At 45.2% G+C, this 18,599-nt stretch overlaps 1 protein-coding gene across 1 annotated transcript in view; it reads right to left on the reverse strand.

The window, feature by feature from the left end:
* Positions 1 to 18,599, reverse strand: part of AOAH (acyloxyacyl hydrolase) — a 443,812-nt gene that overhangs the window by 12,942 nt on the left and 412,271 nt on the right. Inside the window, exon 19 of the mRNA XM_068234524.1 lies at positions 3,010 to 3,106. Coding sequence (XP_068090625.1) covers positions 3,010 to 3,106 — 97 coding nt within the window. The remainder of the gene's footprint in view (positions 1 to 3,009; positions 3,107 to 18,599) is intronic.

An 18,599-nucleotide genomic window follows, 5' to 3' on the forward strand; every position in this document is an offset into this window, starting at 1 on the left:
GTTTATTATGTTCCAGGAATCAATTGACCAGTTTCCACTCACTGGGAAAAATGAAAGGATTTTAATTTTTCATACATAATCAAAACACAGCAGGATGAGGACATGCTGCAGGGGTACTTTAAAGGGAAGGCTATATGGACAGGTAAATAGTTGATACACAGGGGCGTAACTAGACTTAATGGGGCCCCCCTACAAAAATGACAGCATGGGGCCCCCTTTGTCCCCGAACCCCACGGGATTGGGAGCCGGCGAATGGCAGCAGAGAGTATTGTGCTGTGAAGCAGCCTCTGGAAGCAGGAAAAAATTACACACCCACTAGCGTATTCAGACGGGGGTTAGGGATGTATGGAATCCCCCCTGAGACTCCTGTACCTTTAAAAAAAATTCCCTGAAATCGCTGAAGCGGGCAAGCTGGTAAATATACAAAGGCTTGCCTCCTGCAGGGTCTGTGGGAAAAACTCAGCTCTTTCCCTATTGTAAAGACTGCATGTAGACAGCTATATAACGTATTTCATAGGTTGAAAAGTTTTTGACAGTCCCTAAACTCCAGGAGGGCTGCCTGCAGCTTGTGTGAGAGGCTGACCATCCCTTACATCCTTCACACCCCTATGGAAGGTATATCTATATCATTCCCCTATTCCCACAATCCCCCACCATGTTGTTCATGTTTTGTTTTTGCTTTGGCAATGCTAAATGTATTTGGTCCTGCCAATAAAGCTTTTTTGGATTTGGCTGGCAGGGACAGGAGACACATTACATGCAAGTAGCCTGTGTGATGTGGGACTGCAATACAGATACGCTATCTGCTCTGTCTCAGTCTCTCCACTCCCCCTCTCTCAGCATTCACCATTGTTTCCCCCCTTCCCCTAGTGCTGGCTGGAAGGGGTGCAATCTCCCCCCAGGCCCCCTTTCATTCAGTGATTTAGGGTCGGTCCGGTGTCTGGTGTATTCAGGTTTGTTGTTGTAAGGCAATGTAAAATACTAGGCTAGCTGATAAAAGTGCAGTTAAAGTGAACCTAAAGTGAACCAAAAAAAATGAGATTAACTCACCTGGGGCTTCCGTCAGCCCCCTGTAAACGATCGGTGCCCTCGCAGCCCCGCTCAGATGCTTCTGCACCCGCCGGCGAACACTTCCGGTTTGGCCGTCACCGGCCGACAGGCATGGGAACGCGAGTGATTCTTCGCGTTCCCAGCCTGTATATCGCCCCCTATGCTGCTATTGCGGCCAGGAGGTCGTATTGCACTGTCCTCGTTTGATTCAGTGAGTTTTATATAGTAAATAAAGAGAACATTGTTTCAGGCATTTGCCATTTTGGAATCCTTGTATCTGAAGCCAATCCTGATGTCATTTCCTCCCTTACACTGGGAGGAGGGCGGCTATTGCAAACACAGACAATCTTCAGACACTCCCACCCAGCTCTGCAATAGAAAGTGCATTGTCATTGTGTGACTGCAGCATCTCAGCATGAAAAATATTGGCCAATCAGAGAGCAACAAAGATGTGATAGGGGAAAACAGCAGGGAAAGAGGCTTCAGCCAATCAGGCTGCATTAGTTAGTCTGAGGGGAAAGTAAATAAGAAAAAAAAAGACAACCCAGCATGCCCTGCAACTTCCTTTGTGCAGCAATGCACCAAATAAGAGCCAGGTAAAACGGGTAATGATCTTTTATCAACAACAGAAGTAAGAATGATTTTTTAACTTTTGGATTGCCTGGTTAGCATCCTGATTACTTGTTTACCAGATAAAAATAAAGAATTGATTTTATGCCTGACAGTTACGCTTTTAGGTCAAGTTATCTTATAGAGAGTGAATCCAAGTTTCCAGGACCTTGCCACTACCAGGGCCATGACGCCAGGTGACGCCGCTTCCTCAGGCAGCGTCTAGCGGCATCCCGCCTACCCCCCTCCTTCTCGGTTCCCTCCCTGGTTGCCGCTTACCTTCTTGAAGCAAGCGGCGTCCACCTCCTGCAGTGGGACGGGCTCACAGGGTCACCCTCACCTGTCCTGCTTCTAGTAAACCTTAGATTGAGGGATTGGCAGTGGGCATACCAGAAGTAAGGAAGTAATTACTTATACTAGGAGCCACGGCGGGTCTACAAGCAGGACAGGCGAGGAGGACCCGGTGAGCCTGTTCTGTTGCAGGAGGCGGCTGCTACTTGCTTGAAGAAGATAAGCGGCCGGGGAGGCAACTATACTACCCATACTGGGGGCAGCTATACTAGCTACCTATACTGGGGCAACTTTACTAGCTACTTATACTGGGGAAACTATACTACCTATACTGAGGCAACTATACTAGCTAGCTATACTGGAGCAACTATACTACCTATACTGGGGGCAGCTATACTATCTACCTATACTGGGGGCATCTATACAACCTATACTGGGGGCAACTATACTAACTACCTATTCTGGGGCAACTATACTACCTATACTGGGAGCAACTATACTAGCTACCTATACTGGAGCAACTATCCTACCTATATTGGGTGCAGCTATACTAGCTACCTATACTGGGGCAACTATACTAACTATTTATGCTGGGGAAACTACACTACCTATACTGGGGGCAACTACTAGCTACCTATACTGGAGCAACTATACTACCTATACTGGGGTAAACTATACTAGCTACCTATACTGGGGCAACTATATTACCTATACTGGGGCAAGTATACTAGCTACCTATACTGGGGCAACTGTACAACCTATACTGGGGGTAACTATACTAACTACCTATACTGGTGGAAACTATACTATCTATACTGGGGGCAACTATACTAGCTACCTATACTCGGGCAACTATACAACCTTTACTAGGTTCGCATCCTCACATGTTTGCCTCAGGAAGCAAAAAGTCCAGAACCGGCCCTGCTTGCTATAAAGAAAGAGGAATATGCAAGGCAAGAGCAGCACATGGTGCTGGTACTTTGCCATCTTCCTTATTTTTGTTACTTTTTGGTACAAGTTCAATAAAAAAATCTGCAATAGTGTAAACAAATCTTTTACCTTTATTATATAGCTTTTCAAAATAACTGAGCTCAAAATGACTGAAATTCTTTGAAGCGGTTATTTCTTCAAGGACTTTGGAAAGCTGTTCTGCTCTCTACAGAAAACAGTGAAAAAAATATTCCATCATAAGACAAAGGTAATATACAATACATTCACATTACAGATACCAAACTGTATCCACCAATGGGCAATCATTTTTCATTTTATCTTTAGTTCCCTATTTTATACATTAGCTGTTAGTTCAAATATAGCAGTGGTGCCAAAAAAATCTAATGCTTTTAGATATTTTCTCATGAGTATTTGCTTACCATTTAAAAAGCAACCTATCTCTCAGAAAACCAAACTGATAACTCATAGGGCCCTTTTCCACTAGCAATCGCTAGCATTCACGCTGAACGCTAGCGATTGCTGAATCGCAAAATGCAGGAAAGTTCCGGTGATTGCGTTCACGATTTTGCTATGCTGTAGTGTGCATAGCAAAATCGCTGCAAATATCGCTCCGCAGCATGATCGCGTTTGAGCCAAAAAACGAATCGCGGTAGTGGAAATAACCTACCGTGATTCCTATGTTATTTAGCAAACCGTAGCGATTTAAAAAATCACTAACGGTTTGTGATTTTGCGATTCAGCTTCGCAAACGCCGCTAGTGGAAAAGGGCCCATACAGTATAAGTACACTGCTCAAAAAAATAAAGAGAACACTTAAACAGCATACTGTAACTCCAAGTCAATAACACTTCTGTGAAATCAAACAGTCCACTTAGATAGCAACACAGATTGACAATTAATTCCCCATGCTGTTGTGCAAATGAAATAGACAACAGATGAAAATTATAGGCAACTAGCTGATGACCCGTCGTTGCTCGGGTATGTATTTGGCTGGTGTTGCTCCGCCCACTTTCTCTAACCCATAGAAATTAAACAAATCAGATTGGATATTTGTGGCTCCGCCCCCTCTCCAGCATTTGAACCCCAGTCACCCAATGACCAACTGTAGCAGGTTTGAGGCATTTGCTATTAACAGTGTAAAAATGGCAGCAATTTAAATATTCTCCTTGAAGTTTGTCAAGTTTGAGAACCCTTCTGTAACGATTGGTGTCAGCAAGAACAGATTTTCTGATTATTGGTGATCTGCAGTATCACCAATAATACAGATACTATACCTATACCCATAGTAGAAAATAATCTTATTTCTCAGCATCAACATGGGTTTACTAAAGACAGGTCCTGTTTGACTAACATGCTCAGCTTTTATGAGGTAGTGAATGCTAATATGGATATTGGGAATGCTGTAGATGTGATATACTTAGACTTTGCTAAGGCCTTCGACACTGTTCCCCACAAAAGTCTGGTGCAAAAGATGAGGATGCAAGGACTGGGGAAGAGTCTGTGTGCTTGGATAGGGAACTGGCTAATGGACAGAAAACAAAGAGTTGTGGTCAATGGATCATACTCAAAATGGGAGACTGTTAGCAGTGGGGTCCCACAGGGGTCTGTACTGGGTCCAGTGCTCTTCAATTTATTTATTAATGACCTAGTGGATACAGTAGTGAGCAATGTTGCTATTTTTGCAGATGATACAAAATTGTGCAGAATCATCAACTCTAAGGAAGATAGTGTTATATTGCAACAGGATCTGGATAGGATGGCTATATGGGCACATACATGGCAGATGAAATTCAATGTTGACAAATGTAAAGTCATGCATTTTGGTCGTACCAATGGTCTAACACCATACAAAATAAATGGGATACAGTTGGGGACATCAAACTTGGAGAAGGACTTAGGAGTACTCATCGACAACAAGTTAAATAATCGTACTCAATGCCAAGCCGCTGCAGCTAAAGCTAACAAAATTTTGGGATGCATTAAAAGGGAAATAAAAACTCGAGATGCTAGCATAATATTGCCCCTGTTTAACTCTCTAGTAAGGCCACATCTGGAATATGGAATTCAGTTCTGGGCACCACATTACAAAAAAGATATTGCAGTTCTAGAGCAGGTGCAGAGACGAGCAACAAAATTGATACGTGGGATGGAAGGTCTCACTTACCAAGAAAGGTTAGATAAACTGGGTTTATTTAGTCTAGAGAAAAGACGCCTTAGAGGAGATCTAATTAACATGTATAAATACATCAGAGGGCAATATAATAGCTTGGCGGATGAGCTTTTTGTCCCTTGGCCTTCTCAAAGGACTAGAGGACATGATCTGCGCATGGAGGAAAAACGTTTTAGCCATTTATTTAGGAAAGGGTTCTTTACAGTAAGAGTGATTAAGATGTGGAATGCATTGCCACAGGAAGTCGTTATGGCAAACTCTATACCTGCATTTAAAGGGGGCTTAGATGCTTTCCTTGCGTTGAATGACATCCATGGCTACAATTACTAGGTAATGCCAATGATGTTGATCCAGGGATTTTATCTGATTGCCATCTGGAGTCGGGAAGGAATTTTTACCTTGTAAGGGTTTTTTCGCCTTCCTCTGGATCAACAGGGATATGTGAGGGAGCAGGCTGGTGTTGTACTTTGTACTGGTTGAACTCGATGGACGTATGTCTTTTTTCAACCAAAGTAACTATGTAACTATGTATACCTGATTATGTGGTGATCTGCAGAATCACCAATAATGCTAGTATAGTGAGACACAGGACAACCAGATGTAAAGATAGGTGTTTGGTGCAACAGTAATACAGATAGAGATTAGAGATGGGCCGAACCTCCGATTTTAGGTTCCCGAACCTTCGCGGAAGGTTCAGTTCGCGGAAAAGTTTGCGAACCGCAATAGACTTCAATGGGGATGCGAACTTTGAAAAATAGAAAAAATTATGCTGGCCACAAAAGTGATTGAAAAGATGTTTCAAGGGGTCTAACACCTGGAGGGGGGCATGGCGGAGTGGGATACATGCCCAAAGTCCCGGGGAAAAATCTGGATGTGACGCAAAGCAGCGTTTTAAGGGGAGAAATCACATTGAATGCTAAATTGCAGGCCTAAAGTGCTTTCAAACATCTTGCATGTGTATGCATCAATCAGGGAGTGTAATTAGAGTTCTGCTTCACACTGACACACCAAACTCACTGTGTAACGCACAGTGACGGCCGTGCTGGACTGGTGCGCACCGTGGCGAGAGTGTAGGCCGTGGCGGTTTTCAAGCCCATATGGTCGCTGGGCTGTGGTAGCTCAATGATAGAACAACAGTGACTGTCCAGCTGATCAAATTTGGTCTGACCACAATGAAGCAACGACCTTATTATCTTCTTGTATGTAGGTAGGCATAGGTAGGAGTCCCAGTATAGGTAGGTAGGCATAGGTAGGAGTCCCAGTATAGGTAGGTAGGCATAGGTAGGTGCCTCAGTAGTTAGCTAGGCATAGGTAGGAGACCCAGTATAGGTAGGTAGGCATAGGTAGGTGTCCCAGTAGTTAGCTAGGCATAGGTAGGAGTCCCAGTATAGGTAGGTAGGCATAGGTAGGAGTCCTAGTATAGGTAGGTAGGCATAGGTAGGTGCCTCAGTAGTTAGCTAGGCATAGGTAGGAGACCCAGTATAGGTAGGTAGGCATAGGTAGGTGTCCCAGTAGTTAGCTAGGCATAGGTAGGAGACCCAGTATAGGTAGGTAGGCATAGGTAGGTGTCCCAGTAGTTAGCTTGGCATAGGTAGGAGACCCAGTATAGGTAGGTAGGCATAGGTAGGAGTCCCAATATAGGTAAGTAGGCATAGGTAGGTCCCCTAGTATAGGTAGTAGGTGTTCCCGTATAGGTAAGTAGGCATAGGTAGGTCCCCTAGTATAGGTAGTAGGTGTTCCCGTAGTTAGGCAGGGCCTGGCTGGCACAGTAATAACAATTACCAAGGTCCAGCTGCAACAGATAGGGCTGTATAATGTCAGTGTCAGTGAGGAACACACACACAAAAAACACATCAGGAAAACATTAGCTCTCAAAAGAGCTGTTGAGGAGTGCTATTTTAGCAATAACAATCAGCCAAGAGCAAGCCAATAGCCTAACTAATCTTTCCCTAGGAGAAAAAAATCTGCAGCAGCTCTCCCTAGTCTGTCTATTTGCAGCAGGCACACGAGTGAGTGTCATGGCCAGCGAGCCTGCCTTATATAAGGGGGGTGGGGCTCCAGGGCTTAGTGTAGCCTGAATGGCTACAATGTGCCTGCTGACTGTGATGCAGAGGGTCAAAGTTGACCCTCATAGTGCATTATGGGGCGAATCGAACTTCCGCAAAAGTTCGCCTGGTCCAGGCAAACGCGAACCACCAAAGTTCGCCTGGAACCGTTCGCCGGCGAACCGTTCGGCCCATCTCTAATAGAGATACCAACTCCCCCAGAGAAGCTGGTAGAGGGAGATATCTCTATAGAACACAGGGATCAGCACTCCAGCAAGCTGGAGATGCAGATGAACTAGTAATCAGTCCACTTGAGGGGCGGGTGGTGCACAGTAAGACAGCGTATACTGATCACCCGTGGAGCGGGTGATTCAGACTGTACTGCAGCAGGTGATCAACTGAGGGGCAGGAGATCAAGACTATACTGCAGCTCCTAATCACCTGAGGAGCAGGTGATGAGGACAGCACCGTAGTTACCAGTCACCTGAGGAGCAGGTGATTAAGACTGTACTGCAGCTACTGGTCACCTGAGGAGCAGATGATTAAGACTGTACTGCAGCTACTGGTCACCTGAGGAGCAGGTGATTAAGACGTACAGAGAATCCCTCACCAGGGACTTGGCTCACTGGTGAGGGCAGTAGAGTCAGACAAGCAGATTCAGCAACAAACGGGCAGATACGGTACAAAGACAGAAGGCGTAAATCAGAGTAGTGTTCAGGCTGAGTCGGCAACAGGATCAGATAGGCAGAAGCACAGAATCAGTAAGCAGAAGAGTAGTCAAGGCTAGCAGAAGGTCATAACAAATAATACAATTCAATTAGTACTTTAGCTATCAACAGAATCTGACTAAGTTGATCCCCAGCTCCTGCTGGTTCTAGCACACTTTGGGATCTGACTAAAGTCTGAATGCTAACACGTAGCATTTGCAACAGCAGACGAAGAGCTAATGACAGGCAGGTCCTATATATACTGAGAGTGCCCCACAGCGCCGCCCCAGTCACTCAGCCAATCAGGAGCACTGCTGGAGTTAGCTGACCGGCCGATCAGCTGACTCCCCTTCTATTCACATAAAGGTCCTGGCGCGAGCGTGCGTAGCCCTCAATCTATGTGCGACTGAAAGACCAGGCAAAACTCCACCATGTAACTGCGCGGTGAAGGCCGCCGGCTGAGACGCGGAGACAGCCGCCATGCCGCTCACCATTGCGGCGGCATCTCCGCTATCTATTACACCTGCCATTAACAGTGTAAGAATGGCTGCAATTTTCCCATGTAAAAAGTTAGTTGTTTTTGGCTCCGCCCACTATTTCAAACCTTGACATACAGTCACTCAATGACCAAGTTTATAGGCATTGGGGTCCTTGGCATCAATAAGTTGCATTTTCCCATTGAAATTAAACTATTCTGATTGGCTGTTTGTGGCCTGCGCCCTTTCAGAATTTGATATATTATCGTTTTTAATAGATTTTTCAAAGATATAACAAGCAAGTAACGAAAGGCATAATATGAAACATGTTTAGTGAAAGTTTTGACAAATAAATATAATTTGCATATGCATGAATCCCAGGAAATATTAATAACCATGACAATAGAACCAGACAGTAAACAACAAGCATCTAGTTAAAAAGAGTATACAATAAGAGATCAGCTGTTCCAAATATCGGCCAAAGACATATAAAAAGAAACTTGCCATAAAGAAAACCCAATAGAGAATCTAATTGTCATAAAAAGGTCTGAACGTCCGCTCGAATAAAATTATGCCATGTAATAGGCCCATAGTCCTGTATAGTTTTCCACACCTCCCAAGGATCCCAAACAGCATTAAACTTATTGAGAGTATTATTTATTCTCGCTGTCCTCTCCTCCATTCGTTTGACCTCAAGAACTTTTTCAATTAATGAGTCCCTACATGGTGGGGATTGAGAGCGCCATAAAGTTTCAATGGAGCGCTTGGCCGCATTAAGAATAATAGCCACCAATTTATTGACTTTTCGTGTTGGATTTGGAAGTGGATAACCTAGAAGTAGAGTAAGCGGATTACATTCCACCTGCGTTTCCAACACCTCACTTAATAGTTGAGTTACTGATTTCCAAAAGGGTATGATGCGAATGCAGTCCCAAAAGATGTGTAGTAAAGTTTCTCTGGCAGCTTAACATCTCCAACAACGGGCTAGAGAATTAGGATTCCATCTATTAATAATATCTGGGGTTCTGTACCACATAAAAAGAACTTTGTAATGGTTTTCCTTATATCAGTACAGAGAGGGAGCAGAGATGATGTCTCCCATAATTTCTGCCACATAGGCATCCCCTTTCAGAATTTGAACCCCAGTCTCCCAGTGACTGACTGTACCAGATTTGAGGCCTCTGCCATTAAGAGTGTAAGAATGGCAGCAATGTAAATATTCCCTTTGAAAATTAACAGGTGAATTTTGATTGGCTGTTGTAGACTCCACCCACTTTACTGAATATTAATCCCAGTCATCCAGTGACCAACTGTGTCAAGTTTGAGAACCCTACCAATAACAGAATGGCTGAAATCAATCTGATTGGCTGTTTGTGGCTCCACCTCCTTTAGTGAATTTGGACCCCAGTCACCCAATGACTGACTGTATTAGGTTTGAGGCCCCTGCCATTATCAGTGTAAGAATGGTAGCAATGTAAATATTCCCCTTGAAAATCAGTAGGTGAATTTTAATTGGCTGTTGTAGCCTTCAGCTTCACCCACATTTCTGAATATTTATCCCAGTCACCCAGTGACCAACTGTGTCAAGTTTGGGAACCTTACCATTAACAGTGTAAGAATGGTTGCAGTTTATATTTCCCCATGTAAAACATCTAGTTCTTGGCTCTGCCCACTTTTTGTAACCTGTATACACAGTCACTCAATGACTGAGTTTGTGAGCTTTGGGGTCCTTGGCATCAATAATTTGTATTTTTCCAGTGAAATTAAACAAATCTGACTGGCTGTTTGTGGCTCCGCCCCTTTTCTAAATTTGAACCCCAGTGACAAACTGTACCAGGTTTGAGGCATCCTCCCTGGCGGTCTATTAAAACCGCCAGAGGGCAGCGCAGCTCTTTAAATTTTTGTGTTTTTTTTTTAATCATGTAGCCTAGCGCTAGACAATGCTAGCTCATGTGTCTGGAGTGTGTCAGCAGTTTTTGCAATACAAAAGCATTGATGCTATGGACTGGCTTGCCTCTTCCTCAGAACTGAATCCCATTGAGCACCATGGGCGTCGCTAGCCCTATTTTAGGGGGGCCCGTGCCCCCAACATGTCCTAGGGTGCCCCCAATGTATGTACAGGTCCCCCTCCCCTCACCTCGGACTCTCCCCTCTGCGCTCCCCTACAGCATTAAATAGTCCGTATGCAGGTGGTGGGCAGCGGCAGATACATACCTTCCGTGCATTCCAGCGTGGACGTTTCTCCCTCTAGTGTCTGACGCAACTTCCTGTTTATACAGTAAGTCGTGTCAGAGGCTAGAGAGAGGAACATCCATGGAGCGCAAGGAAGGTATGTATCTGCCGCTGCCCACCGCCTGCATACGGACTATTTAATGCTGGAGGGGAGCGCAGAGGGGAGAGCCTGAGGTGAGGGAGGGGGGGACCGCTCCCCGCCGACGTACTACCAAGCTCTCCCCTCATGCTGCGACCCCTCCAGCCCACAAAAATGGCCCTAAGCGGGCCCAGGGGGAGGGGGAGGGACGCTGGCTGTCAAGGTAAGGGGGGCGCCTGTCACTACCTAACTGGGGGTCCCTGTCACTCACTACCTAACCTGGGGTCGCCTGTCACTCACTACCTAACCTGGGGTCGGCCTGTCACTACCTAACCTGGGAGTCCCTGTCTCTACCTAACCTGGTGGTCTCTGTCACTCACTACCTAACCTGGGGGTCCCTGTCACTCACTACCTAACCTGGGGGGTCGCCTGTCACTACCTAACCTGGGGGTCCCTGTCACTCACTACCTAACCTGGGGGTTCCTGTCTCTCACTACCTAACCTGGGGGTCCCTGTCACTCACTACCTAAACTGGGGGGCTCCTGTCTCTACCTAAACTGGGGGCTCCTGTCACTACATACACTGGGGGTTCAGTGTCACCACCTGAACTGGAGGGCACCTGTCTACTTACACTGGGGGGCTCCTGTATCTAAATGAGCTGGGGGCTCCTGTCACTGCCTGAACTGAGGGGCTCCTGTCACTACCTAAACTGAGGGACTTCTGGCGCTACCTTAACTAGGGGGCACCTGTCACTACCTAAACTATCCAGGCCAGCCAGCCCAGCATCACCACCAGCCAACCGGCCCAGAATCACTGTCAAAAAGGCCACAGCATCACCACCAGTCAGGCCAGCATTTACTTCAACCAGCCAAGCATAGCCCAGCATTACCGCCAGCCAGGTCACAGCATCACCGCCAGCCACAGCATAGGCCACAGCATCACCGCCAGCCAGGCCACAGCATCACTGCCAGGCCTTTCAGCCCACACATCATCCCCAATCCAGCCAAAAACAATATTGCCAGGCACAGCAGCCAGTAGAGGATAATTCAGAAGCCAGGTGAGAGGTGTCTACCATATTAACCAGCCGGGCGGTATGGACGAGCTCAGCTCGTCCATCACCGCCGGAGGCTGCCGCTCAGGCCCTGCTGGGCCGATTTTCATCAAATAAAGAGCAGCACACGCAGCCGGCACTTTGCCAGCCGCGTGTGCTGCCCGATCGCCGCCGCTCTGCGGCGATCCGCCGCGAGCAGCGGCGAAAGAGGGTCCCCCCAGCCGCCTGAGCCCAGCGTAGCCGGAACAAAAAGTTCCGGCCAGCGCTAAGGGCTGGATCGGAGGCGCCTGACGTCAGGATGTCGGCTGACGTCCATGACGTCACTCCGCTCGTCGCTATGGCGACGATGTAAGCAAAACAAGGAAGGCCGCTCATTGCGGCCTTCCTTGTTTATTCTGGGCGCCGGAGGCGATCGGAAGAACGCCTCCGGAGCGCCCTCTAGTGGGCTTTCATGCAGCCAACTTTCAGTTGGCTGCATGAAATAGTTTTTTTTTTATTTAAAAAAAAACCCTCCCGCAGCCGCCCTGACGATCTTAATAGAACGCCAGGGTGGTTAAGGGGGCATTCTGCCTATTTATGTGAAATGCTGTCTATTTATGTGCCTCATGATTGCTGAATTTGTCTTGTTGAGGGCCTCATAATTGCTGAATTTGTCATGTTGGGGGCCTCATTATTAGAGTTGAGCCGAAATTTTCGTAATTTCGCATTACTATAATTACGCATGCAAAATTTGCGATTACGATGCGAAATTACGGTAGCGTAATTGCCATTAAAATCGTAATTGAAAATACCGTAAGCGTAATTTTCAAAGCGTAATTTCGCGTTTCGTGACATGTGGGTGACAGATGTGGGCGGGGTGGACAGCGGGAGCTGCGGGGACTTAGCGTCCTGCACGGACGCGTAATTGCTGCGGCGGCTGAGCGGCGAGTGACGTCAGGTGAGGCGTAGTTACAATGTAACAAAGTTGTTACATTGTAATAACTTTGTTACATTGTAACTGATAGAACATTTCCGAGGCTATTGCGAGGGATCATTTATTTAAAGGGACAGGTAAGTATTAATGGTTAATTAAGAATATTAAAGGACTTTTTTCGTGGTTATGTTTTTTGTTCAATTAAAATACTTTTTCTAAGTGTTTGTGTGTTTATTTACTTTTAACGCTTAAAGGAAATGGGTAAGGGGTACAAGTACCTCTATACTCATTTCTCCTGGGAGGGGGGGGGTGGGCATCTGGGGGACCCCTTTTTAAAGGGGACTCCCAGATTCCACCATGAACCCCCCCCCCAGGAAATCGCGGCCTCCACCTCCACCGCCCATCGGAGGTGGAGAAGAGCCCCTTGTCCTTGGATTGGACAAGGGCTCTGAGGGGGGAGGGGAAAGCTTGGCTGCCCCTCCCCTTCCGAGACCCCCCAATCCATGGACCATGCGGGCTGGTATAGTCAGGGTGCGGAGCCCCACGCGGCCGGTGCTCCGCATTCTGGCTATCCCAGCCTGCAGGGTTAAAGAGGTCTGGGAGGGGGGACCCCACATCGTTTTTTTTTTATATTTCCCACACTCAGAACGAAGTAAGTAAAACTCTTCCCACTTGGGGGAATCTATGAAAATAATACACTATTGTTACCTGTGCAAAAAAAACTGACATTTTCCGCATTTAAAAGACATTTTTGCCCTTGAAACTTAAAAATCGATTTTCTCAAAAACTATAAGGTCTTTTTGAAAAAAAATGTTTTCCTCTTATTCCCACTGATCCCCTTAATATACCCTGGGAATTTGGTGTTCCTAAACTTTAAGCAGGCTTTGCTATTAACCGTTAAAGTCGGCGGGTTTTTAAATGTATACATTTTTACTTTGAAACTTTAATATCGATTTTCTGAAAAACTATAAGGTCTTTTTGAAAAAAATTTTTTTCCTCTTATTCCCACTGATCCCCTTAATATACCCTGGGAATTTGGTGTTCCTAAACTTTAAGCAGGCTTTGCTATTAACCGTTAAAGTCGGCGGGTTTTTAAATGTATACATTTTTACTTTGAAACTTTAACATCGATTTTCTCAAAAACTATAAGGTCTTTTTGAAAAAAAAAATTTTCCTCTTATTCCTTCTGATCTCCTTAATATATTCTCCAAATTTGAGGCTCTTAGCATTTAAGGGGGCTTTGCTATTAACCCTTTAAAGTCGGCGGCTACCTAACATTGATCCATGCGTCAACTTTTCCGCTTGGGAGCATGGCCATACGCATTAATTTCGTAATACCCACTGTAATGCGAAAATTACGCTTACGCGAAATTTCGCGAAATCCTTTTTCATTACGGTTATGTACTTACGGCCATAATCGTAATTACACTAATTACGCGAAATTTCGCGAAATCGTAATTACGTCATTACGCTCATCTCTAGCTGTTACCACTTTGCGATAGATAAGTGACTTTTGGGTTGCAGTTTGGGCACTCGGCCTCCAAAAGGTTCGCCACCACTGTTCTAATCTAATGTCCCACCATTGCTAAGTTCATGTAAATTTGTCTCCACCCGTGACCACACCCACATTCTGGTCCATGGCTACACTCATTTTTCGGCAATGTAACCCTCATATTTTGCGGAGCGCTAGCTGCAGTGTGCTGATCTCTGCTGCCTACAGTATGTACAGTATAAGCTGTTCTCTAGTGCCTGCACTGTGTGCTGATCTACTTCCAGTGTGTACAGTATAAGGTGTTACTCTGTGCCTTTACTGATTTTAAACCAGCTGTATTGTATGCTGATCCCTGCTACTTTCAGTATGTACAGTATTAGCTATAAAGCCTGGTACACACATACAATTTTGATTAGCCAATTTTAGCTCTGTTCATCAAATGCATTGTCTGTTGGCCCACTTACTGCATGGGGGTGACCAATCAAAATTGTGTGTGCGTATACATCTTTGATCTATACCTATACTGATTGTAAATTATCTAAATAAAGGACAGGGGGCTCCATCCAATATTTTGATGGGCAGGCCCGTTATCTGTAGCTTACACCGCTGCTAAGTTCATGTACATTTGGCCCCACCCATGGCCTCGCCCACTCACTGTATGGACACACCCATTTTTGCCGCAGCGCCGCATACGCCCTCCACCTACTGCCCACAGGTGCCCCCGATCTCCAAGGACCCTAGGAACGCCCCTGTCGAGCACATCTGGGACATCATGTCTTGCTCCAGCCCTCCACCAACTCCACGTTGCACCACAGACTGTCCAGAAGTTGGTGGATGCTTTAGTCCAGGTCCACAACCTCATCAGGAGCAAGCCCAGGTGCTGTAGGGAGGTCATACAGGTATGTGGAGGCCATACACACTACTGACCCTCATTTTGTTTATTTTAAGGACATTACATCAAAGTTGGATTAGCCTGTAGTGTTTTATTTCACTTTTATTTTGAGTATGACTCCAAATGCAGAACTCCATGGGTTGATAAATTTGATTTCCATTGATAATTTATGTGTGATTTTGTTGTCAGCACATTCAACTATGTAAAGAACTAAGTATTTAAAAAGAATATTTCATTCATTCAGGTCTAGGATGTCTTATTTTTGTGTTCCCTTTATTTTTTTGAGCAGTGTACTATAACTGTTTTAAAGGACACCCGAAGTGACATGTGACATGAAGATAGACATGGGTATGTACAGTGCCTAGCACACAAATTGCAATGCTGTGTTCCTTTTTTTCTTTCTCTGCATGAAAGGGTTAAATGTCAGGTATGTAAGTGGCTGACTCAGTCCTGACTCAGACAGGAAGTGACTACAGTGCGACCCTCACTGATAAGAAATGCCAACTATAAAACACTTTCCTAGCAGAAAATGGCTTCTGAGAGCAATAAATAGATAAAAAGGGGAATTTCTTATCAGTGAGGGTCACACTGTACATGGAAAAAATGGAAACAAGCACCACTAACAAAATTTGGTAGATAATGAGGCCTAGGCGTGCTATGAGCTATACCAATGGCGCAAAACTCAAAAAGGAGAAAAGAAGCCCAGGGTCACGCTGTAGTCACTTCCTGTCTGAGTCCGGACTGAGTCAGCCACTTACATACCTGTCAGCCACTTACATACCTGATATTTAACTTGTTCAGGCAGAGAAAGAAAAAAAGGAACACAGCATAATTATTTGTGTGCTTGGCACTGTACATACACGTCTATCTCATCATGTCACATGTCACTTCGGGTATCCTTTAACTAATTTAGTTACCAAATCTTGCCACATTCAAGAATGTACCTTATGTGGTGCATACATCCATACACCTATTATATTGTTCTGTTAAAGTATATGCCAGGTAACTGCTACCTGGAATAATTTATAATCATTGAGGCTTGTTCTGGGTAAGGAATAGTTTCAAGAATAATTGCTGCACAGACATGCTGCTCAGTTGTAGCTAGGCCGTATCTTCTGTTCTATGGAGAAGGGAGGGGTATTAATCATTGAATGAATCATAAGTGCCAAACAACAGTGGTTATTTGTGATGGTTGCATAGCAATTCAACACAGTGGAACACTAAATGAAGTCATGGCACACCCGTACTAATGCTAGTCGCAAATTATCATCTTAGCCAAGGAAAATCTTGAAACTGTTCATAGCTTCAGCCTATTTAGGTTTTGCATGCAGAGAACAGCCCACCCTATACTCCTCAGACACCAAGAATTATGTGTGAAAGGCTCGGTTCACATTGTATTTTAATGCCAAACGGATCTGGTAATGTGAATCGGGTTTCCGCTTCACCGGATCTGTAAGGCTTCGTTCACACTGGCTGAAGGATCTGTGAAAACGGATCTGATCACCGGTCGATTGGATCCGTTTTCACTTTGATCCGTGCACCTGAGCAGGCGGGTGAGGGAGGGTTAACTTACCAGGCTTCTTTTCCTCCTTGCGTCTCACGTGACATCTCATGACTACTACACTTCCTTCTTCAACCTGGAAGGAAGAAGTGTGGTAGTCACATAATGCGACGTGGGACAATAGGGGAAGAAGACGGAAGCCTGTAAGAAGCTCTCTCTCACCCGCCTCTTCTCACACTTGCGTCCCCGCAGACCCCCACCCCCAAGTGGAGCAACCCCCAGACCATCACCCTTAGATAAACCTCCCAATTGAGCGTCCCCACATCCCCCAAACCCATACCCCCAGTGGAGTGTCCCCACAGACCCCCACCCCCAGTGGATTTGCCCTCTGAACGGTTCATTTATTCACTAGTGTGAAGAAACGTTCCTTTCTCCCATTGCCCCCAATGCAGGGCTTCATCTTCCGTTTCTGGTCCGCAGAGCTCAGCAGTCTGGAAAAATTGGTGGTACTGGCGTTCGGTCCAGCAGATTGTACAGAATGGATCTGTTCGAGCGGTTGGATGTGAATGGTAGGGATGCTCACCGAATTCCACGGAATTCAGATTTCCGCGATTCCGATCGGAAATTGACATTTCCATTCCGTCCCATCGGAACGGAATGCTATAGCGCTAAACGGTAATTCCAGAATTGTTATACGGAATTCCGTCGGAATGCGAATTTTTTCAGCCAATCAAAAGGAAGACCCTAGACAGAAGCTTAAAAGTGAAACCAACAGGATTTCTGCATGAAAATAGGAATTTCAGCACCAATTAGAGTCTTAACAAAAACCAACCAATCCTATGTTAGCAACCAGCACCCTAGCTACCTATCATCAGCTATCCCACCCATTTTGTATATAAGAGAGGTGTGTAGTCACGAAGCTTGTGTGTTTCAGCCTGGTGTTGGAGAGAGAGAGGAGAGACAGACCCATATTAGTTGTTTCAACATAAAACAATAGTCTTTTTAAAGAGAATCTGTACTCTAAGATTCTTACAATAAAAAGCATACCATGCTATTTATTATGTTCTCCTGGGCCCCTCTGTGCTGTTTCTGCCACTCCCTGCTGCGATCCTGGCTTGTAATTGCCAGTTTTAGGCAGTGTTTACAAACAAAAGACATGGCTGCTAACCAGAGTGTGATAGGCTGAGAGGAGCTCAGTCTGTGACTCACACAGAGCCTGCAGGGGAGTGGAGAGGGTGTGTATAGCTTCTATCCTATCACAAGCAGACCAGCACATTCCTGCCTGAGTGCTTGAGCCCAACAAAGCTGTCAGAGGAAAGAAGATTAGATTATATAACAGAGATAATACATCCACTGTGCAACTAGGAAAGGCTGCAGTAAGACAGACCACATTAGAACAGGTATAGGAACTTATAGGATAGAAGAAATAAGGCTGAACATTTTGTTACAGAGTCTCTTTAAAGACTGTGTGAGATAATTAGATTGTGTGAGCTATATTAGTAGTAGCTAGCTAGCTAGGTGTATTTGTGAGAGAGTGACAGACAGATTGTTAGTTTGAGTGATAGATTGTAGTGTAGTGTGTTAGTAGTTGCTGTGTGGAGAGGGTTAGACAGAGCCAGCCAGGCCGCAGGCTTAGTGTTTGACAGAGTGAGAGTGAGTTAGGTGATTGCTTAGTTGAGTGTGGTGCAAGTTTTTTTTGTTTTGTTTTCTTTTTTTTTAATAGACGTATTTTATTGAGTTTTGTTAACATACAAACATAACATACATTCCCCATCCCACCCTATCCCGACTCCCTCCCCCCCACCCCCTTCCCAGGTGTGCATCGCAAGGATCATATCTTAAATATCAAGGTAGAACCCATGGGCCGGTTGGACATTCCAGCGATAAAAGTGTGCAGGTAAAGGCTGTCAGCATTAGATACACTTTAGAGGGACACAATTCTAAATTAATAGCAGTATAATAGAAAACAGAGGGAAAGTTCAGGCTAGGACTATTCTTTAAAACCTTAGGCATCACTGAGAACATCATGAGAGGTAATATAATCCGACCAGGGTAGCCAAATCAAATCAAATTTCTGGGGGCAATTTCTGTTTAGGTATGTTAATTTATACCATGTCATTGCCCTATTAATTTTCTTAATC

The sequence above is a fragment of the Hyperolius riggenbachi genome, chromosome 5 (assembly GCF_040937935.1).
Source record: "Hyperolius riggenbachi isolate aHypRig1 chromosome 5, aHypRig1.pri, whole genome shotgun sequence".
In the NCBI taxonomy this organism is placed as follows: Eukaryota; Metazoa; Chordata; class Amphibia; order Anura; family Hyperoliidae; genus Hyperolius; species Hyperolius riggenbachi.